Raw genomic sequence first — 12,193 nt, forward strand, 5'->3', positions numbered from 1 at the left:
AATCCTAATTCTTCTTCTGCCTAATTTTTTTTGCAAGTCGACTGAATGCCCCTATATTTGCTATATTAATCTACGTAAAATGGATTCATCTATATCATTACTATTGGATTTTTACCTTATCATCGATAGTGATCAGATCATTAGTCATGAACATCATGGATTGATGCCGTACTCTGATCTGACCAGTTTGAGTTGTTTCCCAATACATATCTGCTTCACTAGGTCTCCAGAAATGCTAACCTAAAAATGATATCACTTACACTCCGTTTGATGTACTTTCACCGATCATTTCACTTGTGAATAATGAGCTTCAATGATAATATAACATACAAAATGAATGTACCATTCTTTTTAAGCTGAATTCCATTAAATAACAGTTGGTTAATTTAATAGTTAATCGGTATTTTATTTACTGTAGATGATATTTACCAACAACTTCGATGGTGCTGTTTACAAGAATATGAACAGTTAGCTCGTTCTGGAACAAGTTGTTTGGAAACCTTAATTTTATCTAATGGTAAACGATTCAATGATAAAATTTGGGAATCAACAGTAAATTTAATTGTTGATCTCTTCAAATCTACAGTACCCCATCAATTGCTAACATGGCGTCCAGTAAGTGTAAATCAGTCTTCTTAGTAATACTGTAGTGAACAAGAACACGGGTAGGGACAATCGAATGTGTTTAACACAAAATTACAGGACTTGTTAATAAAATCTAACACTCACAAAGTAAATGCTTAATTTGCAAAATGTCCATCGATTGTCTCAAAGTGACTCAGACTTCATTGTTCTTGCATTTTCATGCGAATTGCATTCTGTTTCCATTCTTTACTGTTCGATTCTCTTGTCTCTCTGCTGCCAGACCTTCTGTTCACGACTAACATCATATACTGCTTATGTCAATATATGTAGCACACACTACAATACGTTTAATCTAATATTATTCAAGATTCTCAAATAAATTTTAAAATCAGATGAGTAGATTGGAAATTGTAATTTTTTCATCATCTTATCATAATTAGATGTCAATTTGATATAATTTAACGAATAGGAAGCACTAGACAACTGTTTTTATTTTCACCAGGTTCCTTATAACGGTTTAATCTGGTACATTCACCTATATTGACAAGAATGCTTTTGGGTTAGATTCAACAGTGCATTTTTAGTCACAACTATTTCATGATGAAATTCATTTGCTTTCTAATTTTTTCAGCACTTGTTCTTTCGAACGTGTTCAGCTCCAAGAGGATAGTTTTGATCTCCAACGAACAATTTTGAATTTGAAAAGATCTTGGATTAGAAAAAAGCTCATGGTACCAGTCTTTTGAGCTCCAATTTCTCAATGCTTAGTTACGTTCTTCAAATATTCATCACTCGTTTGTATAGTTATGTTTGAGTTAGAGATTCTCATACTGAATTCAACCTACTAGCGAATATTGCTTCTGAGAAAATATTTATAGTCGAAATGTTTTTCTGTGCTTGACAACATCTTAACATACTGTCAAGATGAAACTTTCCTTTGTCTACCACAAATTAATTATGCTGTAAAATACAAAGTTGGAATATTATCCATCAAGCGGGCAGTTATTTACATTTAATCATGTTAATTACCTTATTTCACGTGTGATATAATTCAGGAAAATATCAAATAACTTTGCCATCAAATAAGCATTTTTCTAAATCGTGGAAGTAAACTTTTTAAGTTGGTGGCATAGCTTTTTGTAATACCTAGAATGTTTTTCCCAATTTACCTACCAAGTACATTAGTTTTTTTTTACTTAATTTTTAATCAGAATCTTATTGGATGCGAGTACTGCCCAAACCTAAATAGGTATAACGAGGTTCGAACTCGCGATCTAGCTATTTCAAACTGAATGCTTTAACCATTTTAAAAACCTGCAGTTTTATTACTGTATCAAATATCATTAATGGTATACTATTTGCATACACACTGTTTAAAAACACTTCATAAAAGTTATATTTCAGTGTAGTTATGACACAAACTGTGCCACTACATCCGACTTAGTATGTCCAGGAAAATAGCTAGTGTTTAAAGTGCCAAATAAATTCCATGTGTTTATTTATTTATTTATTTTCATTATTGTAAATAGGAACAAATGCCAATTGAGATCAACGATCAAACTATGGCTACATCATTTGGAAATACGAATCAACAATCTATACCTGGCCATGTTGCCAGAGCACATTTATTCGCTGATCTACTCAATAAATGTGTAGTACAATATGAATTAATACAAACAGTTGATCATATTTTATTTTATTCAGCTCATAGTAGAAATGAGGATATTCACTATTTACATGAAGCACGTCGGTTAGCTGTTGCATCTTATCCAGCATTTGAAGTTGCTTTACAAGCGGCTACATCATCAAACCAACCAACATCATTCAATTCGTCATCTTTTCTTACTAAAGATAGCAATAGTAATAATAATACAGGAAGTAGAATATCAGTAGATATCATTAATCATGATTACTCGAGTACAAACAAAACTATAACTAATCATAAAGATGATCTACGTAAGTGTATTCTTATTTGTTATCCTCTCGCTTAAAATTTCTCCTTTCTTAGTCATATAAGTTTACTGAATCATCGTATAAAATATCAGTTTCTTTCACAATTTTGTTTTCCGAAAACAGAATCTGTATTTACATAGTCGATCTTCACTAGATCACCATTGAGAAATAGAAGAACTAGACGGCCAATTCATTCTAGTATGGGACTCCTCAGCAGTGCACATCCACGACCACACACTTGGGACCGGATCCCAGGACCTTCGGTCTTTCACGAGAACGCTTAACCTCTAGACCAGTGAGCCGAGATCCGATGGTGCTAATGTCTAACTTTAATCAATCCATGATCTTGCGCAACCCTTCATCCATTACCTGAAGTGAATAACTGTTTCCATCCTACATGGATTGGACTCCACTGATCACGGCTTCTCACTAGAACTCCAGGGGTTACATCTTGAAACTAGTCACTAGTGAGCACATGATTATTGTCAGTATGGAGATTTATGCAGATTGTAGTATTTTCACAGTTGAAATCACGATACCGGCTCAGTGGTCTAGAGGCTAAGCGTTCTCGTGAGGAATCCCAAGTTCAGGGGCGTGAATGCGCACTACCAAGGAGTTCCGTACTAGGACGAAACGGCCGTCTAGTGCTTCCAGGTTTCAATCGTGATCTACTTTAGATCGACTCCTGATTTCAATTGTGAAAATACTAAAATCATATTATTAATCACAGTAAATATGATTAAGATCAGTGTCTGAAAGCTGAAAGTCATTTTCGTTCAACCTTTTTTCGGACTAATTAATAATGATAAACTGTTATTTAGGGGTTAGTTTTATAATCGTCGTTAAAATAATGACCACATATTAGAAGAACCCTAGTGAACAATATTCACTACAGTAGAAAATATTTGAAGTACAATAGCTGGGCAAAATAAAGTAGAATTATAATCAATTTGTTAATTAGGCTTATTATGATAACAAAGTGAATTAATCCACCCATCCATTATTATTCTTTGTAAAATGAATTCACTTCTATGAATGCACCATATTCATTTTGTTTTTAAGTTCACTGAATGTAACATCTAGACTGATGCCGAAAACAGTCCAGATCCTGTGACTCCTGAATTTATCATGTAGTTATGCATAGCTTCCTTTGTATTAGACATTTTCATTATCTATGTAGTGCATTGAACAATTTACTTTATAAACTATTCCATGGTTAGATTCATTTCGTTACTAAGTAAGCAAGTTATAAAAAATTACTGTAATAAGTCTTATTATATTGCTTAGTATATAGCTCAGTAGCGAAGTAAATTTGCTAATGAACTATAGTTTTCTCATTTCAAAGAGTATATCATGCTTCTGTGAGATTATACAGAAATGATTGTTTTGATAGTCACATATTACCTCTCGAGCGCTTGAATAAGACCCGGGCTATGTATTCATTTATTTATTCTAAATAAAATTGTTTTCTTCTCAAACATGTGGCTTAGTGAAGTAGTAAATTGATTGCAAATATTGTCTCTGACTTGATCGGTCTAAATTTTTGAATTGTTCTTTCTGACGTCTAGTTTATTTGTGATTCATTCTTTCTGTCGAACTCAATACAACTTTGCCACTATTTTTTCCATTGTAGACATTTTAGATTCTTCTGAAAACCTTAGTGTACTTGAAAATGAAAAGGCTAGTACTCAATGCTTTTTTGAAACTAATCTAAATAATACGACTCAGTTAGTCGGAGCTAGTCCGTTACCGTTTGATTCCCGAGGTATGTATCCTCATTTGTCACCGCAACAACGTTTTACTTTGGCAAAGTGTCTGCTAGATTCACATGCATTCGCTAAAAAATTTAATTCAGATGATGAACAACGAAATATTCTATTTCAAGCAGGTTAGTTTTTTCTTATGTTTTTTATGATAAGCTGTCATTGATAATAACGTATTTCTAACAAATTTTAAACGTTGTATACTCACTCATGGATGTATCCAATTTAAATAGTGAAATACCATTTTTATTGAACAAGGAAACATTTAAGTAAAACCAATGCTTGCAGCATGCAACATTATATGTCCTACGTTGTGAAGCTTTTGGAATCAAATAATTAAGTTGACTCCTACACAATATATTTTCTTCACCCTAAGTACTCAATCTGCTATTTGGTTTCATTTCAGTAACTACAGTCATGATTAGGATACACACACTGTTTAGTAATGTTACTGCTGAAGCCTGTTATTTTGCTTCAGTTTATGTCACTTGTAAGTTATAAATTATCAGGATGCTGTTAACCAAACATGCTGGTTAATTAAAAAGAAATTAAACAGTGTAATTCATTCAATAACTACTATGCTTCTATTATGCATTAGGTTTAACAAATTTTGAACCATTCATTTTAAATTTTGGAATTATTGTGTTTAATCGTTGCATGGGATCCACTTTTTTTCTCTAAAAAATAAGCAAACTTTCACAAAGACAACAGATCCGTCGATGGAAATGTTTTAATAAGAATAAATTTACGCATTTTTCTCTATGCTATCCCGGATTACAGTACTTTGATGTTTAAGTAGGCATCACATTTTTTAACCGGCTTGGTTTGTGATATTTGTTATTGTCCTACACTCACCTAAGCGTTTCATGGCTGTTTCAGTAGCCTTATACAAAATATATGGAGGGCTTGGGAATAAACATATAATCATTAGTCCTGACACATAGAAAAGTCTAATTGCACAATAGTTAAACAATAAAGATTACATCAAATTGTAATAAAGTATCATTAGCTTATTGAACTAATTTTAAAAGGCAGATTCATTGACCAATTTATTGACAATATCTCTTGTAAAGTTAAAATTGTTATTGATATGCTAAATATTCATTCGACATACCGTAACCGGGTTACTGATTGATCAATTAATTATTGATCAAAATAAAGCTAATAAAGTTCACAAGGTGAACAATAGAACTACTCAATCTTTGATTGTTTTAAATCATATATATATGAAAAACGCAGGGTATTAGGGAATGATAGTAAATCAGTTGGCCAAACCAAAACGTGGTATAAGTCTCAGTCCTTGAAGTCACTAACTTCTGGTCTTAGCCATGTTGGTAGATGCAGACTACTTGGTTGGGGTCCGCGCAACTATTGTAACCAATGGTTGGAGACTCTGGGTGACATGACCCAGAATCGATCATAATGCCGTCGGTGTATACACTTTGTCTTCCCTTAAACTAAGAGATTAAAATTGCTTTATACCTTTCGTTCTACGAACTAACTCTTTCTTCCTGTTTCATATCCTTATACACAATCTTTTATGTATTACTACGATTGAAGTGACTACTTTTATGAATTTGTTGTTGATCTTGTTATGTTAATGAGGTGTGACAACTTGGACGGATGCACATATGTGCCTAGTCTTATGTTGTAGCTGACTGACTGATATGAAAAACCAATTGAAAATGAATTTCTTCGCTCTAGTCGTTCTCTTTACTAAATGTGAAAATGGGAATTTTTCACTATACCACATGTTTACTTGTGTCGTACCATTTTATCGTTTTCACAACCAGTCTGGTAGCGATCAGTCAGAGGTGGGAGTTCACTACATTTAAAGAAAGACTACAATTTTACCTTTTACTCATGGTCAGTTGTTTTCGTTACTTAATTACGTATTTTGTTCTTGTTTGTTGTCTGGAGAAAATTGGTTCTTTTATTCAATAGTCATTTGGATTATGGTGACGTTACGTAATCACAGTGATAAAACAAATGCAATATAAATCGTTTGTAGCAAAATGTTGATGTACAAATTAGAAATTCCTCTTTTGTGAGAGTTTCATCTGTACTTCCACTACCTTTTTTGATTTGTAAATGTTGCAGCATAAATTAATTTGTAACTACTTTATGAGCATATTTGTTTATATTCATTTCTGAATGCTTTTATTATTATTATTATTATTATTATTATTATTATTATTATTATTATTATTGATTTTATGAGAGCAGATATCTATAATTTCTTAATTTTTTAATTCCAATTAATTGTTTGTTCTAGGCTTCAAAGTTAAAGCTAAACCGAATTTATTAAAACAAGAAACACATAGTTTATTATGTGCTTTGCGTATACTATTTCGTTTAGCTGAAGAAGCAAGTGATATACGTGAACAAGTGAGTAATAAATGAATTAATTTATTCATTATAAAATTTCCCGTAGAATAATTCAAAATAGGGAATGGTCATGCGAACAATTGCTTTCTATGACTTCATCATCATGCTCTACATGCAAAGATGAACAGTGGTCAGCAGTGTAATCCAGGACGCGCGTCTCGTCCTGTTCAGGACTCGTCAGCTGGATGTGCCTGCAGCTATTAGGGTTCAGTATCTGAGTGGATAATGCGATGGCGTTTGAAGCGAACGGTACTGGGTTCGAGTCCCAGAGTGAACATCAACTCTGAGATGCAAGTACATCCAGCTGACGAGTCCCGAATAAAACGAGACGCGCATCCTGGATTCCACTGATAGCCACTATCCTTCTTCGGTTATAGTTCTTGTGAATTAAGGCAATTCGCATTTTATGCACCTATGCCAATAAGAGACTGGTCAATTGCAGTCCCAAACATCAGCGGGAAGATTCAGGTAAACAATATCAAGTGAATTCAGACTCTACAGTTATAAGTCCATAATAATTGTGATATTTTAAGAAGACTAAAACAAGCCATGCATTAATGAGTTTGACAACGTTATATGTTAAAAATAGTGAACTTTTTCATCTGTCACGACATAAATACTTCAGGATTATGTTATTTGTAGGTTAGAAAGGTCATATGATGATAAAGGTCAGAATGGTTCGAAGTAGTGTCAAGTTACAATAAATCGTTTGAATAAAATGCATAGTATGGGAATTTGACCTGACCTTTCTAACTTACAACTAACACAATCATGAAGTATTTGTCGTAACAGATGAAAAAGTTCACTATTTTTAACATATATCACAATAATTATTGGCTCTATAACTAGAAATTTTAGAAAACAATTGTCCGCTCAACTATTCCCTGTTTTTGAATTTTCTTGTTTGACAGTTTTTTTTAAATAGATATTTTCAATTTTCATTATTGATGTTTTGAAATGTAGCATATATATGGTGTACTCAGAGATATTCTTCTGTCATAACAAATTGACATCAATTTTAGTGATTGAATGTTCAGAGTTGTTAAGTTTTCAATTAGTTAGTCTGGGGTTCTAACCTCTCAATTTGTCTGTCACTTACTTCGACTTACGCAACTGAGTGTTGTCACTTTTCCTCACATTTACAAAATGTGACCCAAAGCTAGGTATATAAACCTGTACTTGATAAGTGAAGTACGAAACATTTTAATTACGTTATCGGTTCTTCAGTTGAATTTTTAGTTTCATCCTCTACCTTCAATGTATAGTTACAGTTTCTTTCTTTATTCAAACGATTTTATCAAAAAGTACATGTGAAGACCCCATTGTAGATAGTTGAGGTTCACATAGTTATTTTAAATGAATCGATCTTGAGTTCTGAAATTATTTGGTATTTTTATTCCATTGAGTCATCCTTTCATCTCGATTCATTTTATCTACACCTATTCTTTTCTACTAATATCATTGATACATTTACTCTTTCATCAACTCTTGTGTCACAACATGAAAATCAAACTAATTTCTGATGTATAACTAATAATTTACTCTATATTTATACAAAGTAAATATTTTTTGTCACTTTAGAGTTATGAATATTGTTAAATCTCATTGGAATCACTTAATTGATCTAAGTTAAATAACCATCGAAAACCTGAAAACACTAGACAGACATTTCATTCTAATATGAGACTCCTTAGTAATACTTTATATTTGCTTTACACTAAAATAATGAATAAACCGTTTAATTTCTTTCTGCCTTTTACACCTCTTTTTTATGAATAGGCTGATGAATTATTGGACCATGTAATATTGGATGCTTTTCATTATTATCATGGTTTAGTTATTGATGGACATCGACATGCATGGGATCCTTGTTTAGTATTAATTATTACACAATTAATTCAGTTATCACCTTCATCAAGATTTCATAAACATGCTACTTGTCTATATCCTGGTCTGTGTGATTTAGTTGCAATGGCTGGTGGTATTTCACCCCAAGTTGCTGCTTTAATGCGTGTTTTTCTGTTACGTTGTGGAACCTTCTTCATACCTATGACCAGTGGTGGTGGTGGTAGTAGTAGCAATAGTTCTACGAAGACGGAAAATTCTTCATAAACAGTATAAATTTACATATGTATCTTTGCGTTTTGACTGATTACCAGATAATTCATTTGAAGTATACTGGAGTGCCAAAGAAAGAAATATCTATATGGGTAGTGGGATATATATATATATATATGTCTGATTCAATAGTTTTATTCATTCTATCCATTTCTCTCATATACTTATCTTCCACAATTTTCCTATTATTTTTCATTGTTTTCCACTATTAAAATCTTATTATAGAAAAGCTTAAGAATGTATCATCATAATCATTATTTTCTTTACTTGTTTGCGCGCGTATATGTGTTATTCTTTCTTCTTCTTTTTCAAATGAAGTTCTCTTTAGATTTACATTCCATAAAATTTGTGATAAACGTCGATTAGTATTCCTTGTCTTCATCTTCTCATTTTGTTTTTTTAAAATACAACTAAATATTTTATTTATTCGAAATTATCCATGAATTCCACTACCCTTAACACGTATCATTAATTCTATTTTATTTGTCAATGTTGTCGGAAAAAAAATAAGGAGAAACACAATTATTATGGTCTACATTAATATGAATTTATTCAATAATCCAGTGCCTTTTGATAAAATTAAAGTTTTGTAACTGAACGATTGACTTTGATGATGATTTGGTGTTATTGTTTTGTGATGCTTATCGTTCAAATTAAAATAAATCACTTATTATGTTGTGCTTTATTTTTTGTTTGTTTGTTTGTTTATTAAGAAAAAACAAAAGATAAACAATTAGTGAATAATTGTTTCACTGTTTTGTTGATATTTAATGGCATAACATATTGTCTAAATGAACAAATGAAAACACTTTACCCTATTATTATACATCTTTTATTCTTTTCATTGCATATCATTATGTGTTGTTCATTGTTATTTTCTTCATTATAATCATAATTATCATCACTGTATGTAAGTAAATGAAGAACAATGATAAATATTCTATTACATAACTACTGTAGTTGTTCACGTGTTAAAGTTTCTCTTGTAATTTAATTAATTTGTTTCCCTTGTCAATGGCTGTGCGATTTCACTAAGAACCATCCATCTCTACACTGATTTTTGTCTTTTTTTTTTTTGCGTGCATTCCCCTCATTTATTCACTAACTGGGTTTTGTCTCTCTCATCATGTTGTGTTTTCTTTTCTATTATGTGAATATTGTATTATATTCTTTTCGGATAACAATTTCTAATCTAGATTTAGACAACGTAGAGCATTCTTTTCTGGTTCCCTATCCATCACTAGTACAATTATATAGTTGTCATCAGTTCCTTGTATTCATGACAATGATTGGTGGTTAGCTGATTACCTAACTGTTGTTATTGTTATCGTTTGTATTGTCACCAATTTTCTCGTATTATTTTCAAATTTACTGAAACATATAACCCTCTTTATTTGTTGATTTATTTTCTCTTAAATGTTTCTTTGTTTATTCTCCGGAGATTTGCTGTGTGAATAATTTAGTTCTGTTTGTGTATTCATTGTAGGCTATTCATTATTTTATCGTTTTAGAGCAATAAAAAGTTACCTATTATTATTGTTATCATGATTATTACTATTGTTCTTACCATAGTGATGACTGTTCTTTTGAATATTATCTTTTTAAAATGATAACAATAATCGTCCAGTGTAAACAAAAAGGTCATTTATAAAATTAAATAATTTTTCTTATTATTATTTGTTATTTTTGTACTGTGTAGGTAACATATAACTCATATCTCCTAAAAGATAACATCTAGTTTGAATTGCATATTTATCAATAGACAATATGACTGATCTAAGAACTTTTGCAAAAGTAGTATGTGATCGGTACTTAACCCGTAGTTATCATTAATACCGTTTTCTCAGCTGAACAGTTCAATTAGAGCATTGATGAGAATTGATCTTAACTACTGTAGGACATAATACGGTCAGCCAGTTATTGCCAAAAAGACAATCGAAAGGTATATATGGAGAAGTGCTGGAATTCAAGATTGAGAGTAAGATGAGCGGTGGATACATCTGCACCATTGTGAGAGATTCTGAGCAATTTTGTACAATCTCTAACCATTGATCACGTTTCTTGCGTGAAACCGAACCACGTAGTCTGGATCTACCAGATGGACAATCAATGACCTCATGGAATGATGTTCTAACGTGGGCGCCTGCAGCTTTCTTTCGGCCCGTCAAGGTATGTAGTGGTTAGGGATATCTAACATCTTCCAGACGCTCCAGTCGACAAAGATTCATTACCTCATATACCGGTTTCCGATCTTTGCTTGGCACTTTATAATTTAACCTGAACAATGTTAACTCGGTTGTTCCACAAAATGTAAGCATTGATTGCAGCCATAAAATAATACATAATGGACTGCTGTACAATATACATGCTTTTGATTGACAAAGACACCTCATTTACGCCACAATTGACATCGGTTTTCTAAACCCTACCAAGCACTCAGAATCCTTGGCAAAATTTCGTCAGACACCAAACCTTCAGGGTTGGTAATACTCCTAAAGTAAATGAAGCTTTCAATAGCTTCAAGTACCTCACTGCCTTGAAGCAAATTATCAAATTATGGAAGATTAGAAACAGAGACGATAGTTGTAAAAGCATAAAAACATGAGAAATATTGAAACCCGTAATCTAGAGGGAAATGTTTATGTTCTAACATGACCGATTTTGAGTCGTGTCTCGTAAGATCTGTTCAATTTATTATCGCGATTGTCACTCGGATCCCAACCAATTAGTCTGAACTCACCTAGGCAGCTCAGACGGATAATGGACGAGTTCTTAGATGGATTTTACTTGGTGTAAGGTGGTTTGAAGTGATCATTATGGAATCCTGAACTTATGTTTCGTGCCAGTCGACTCGCATCAGCAAGACAACTTCAGTCTTTAAGAAAATTGTGCTTTTTATGAGGTTCAAACCTGTATACCTCACCTCTACACTCTAAGAAAGTGCCAGCGAGGTATTCGAGACGACCAATTTGCTTCGAAACGTATTGTTTACAATACTCAGCCCCTTAGTCTGGTGCGCACATCATAATTTGATTGATAGAATACAATCAGCGCTAGTTACAAGACGAACATGAAATTAGTCACTATTTAGTAATCAGTCAAGTTTCCACACTGCCGAGAATTTCATTTTGTAACATTGAATCTCAAACAGGAAATTTTATTAGATTGTATTATCCTTTATTTTGTTGGCCAATTTCAGGATTTCTCGACCTAATCCCCGACCAACATAGTATATCGGTTTGTTCATGATTAAACGTTTTACTCATAAGACATTCATACACTAAACAGTTTACTTGCACTAAATTTTGTATTTAACTTTAACAGTATTCACAATATTTCCACTGCAAGGTTTTGGTACTTAAAAAATACCAACTACACGAACAATA

General features: G+C 32.4%; 1 protein-coding gene across 2 annotated transcripts in view; it reads left to right on the forward strand.

Annotated features, from left to right (window-relative positions):
* Positions 1 to 12,082, forward strand: part of ARFGEF2_1 (Brefeldin A-inhibited guanine nucleotide-exchange protein 2) — a 49,013-nt gene extending 36,931 nt beyond the window's left edge. Inside the window, exons 15-19 of one of the 2 annotated variants that reach the window (XM_051208704.1) lie at positions 419 to 615; positions 2,115 to 2,541; positions 4,172 to 4,426; positions 6,577 to 6,689; positions 8,469 to 12,082. Coding sequence is in view for 1 of the 2 variants with exons in the window: in XM_051208706.1 (XP_051072015.1) it covers positions 419 to 615; positions 1,217 to 1,255 (236 nt within the window). In the remaining variant the exon portion in view is untranslated. Of the gene's footprint in view, positions 1 to 418; positions 616 to 1,216; positions 2,542 to 4,171; positions 6,430 to 6,576; positions 6,690 to 8,468 lie in introns of those variants that run through there. The other variant, XM_051208706.1, reaches the window with a different exon arrangement.
* Positions 12,083 to 12,193: the final 111 nt, after the last annotated feature.

This window comes from Schistosoma haematobium, chromosome ZW, assembly GCF_000699445.3.
Source record: "Schistosoma haematobium chromosome ZW, whole genome shotgun sequence".
NCBI lineage: Eukaryota > Metazoa > Platyhelminthes > Trematoda > Strigeidida > Schistosomatidae > Schistosoma > Schistosoma haematobium.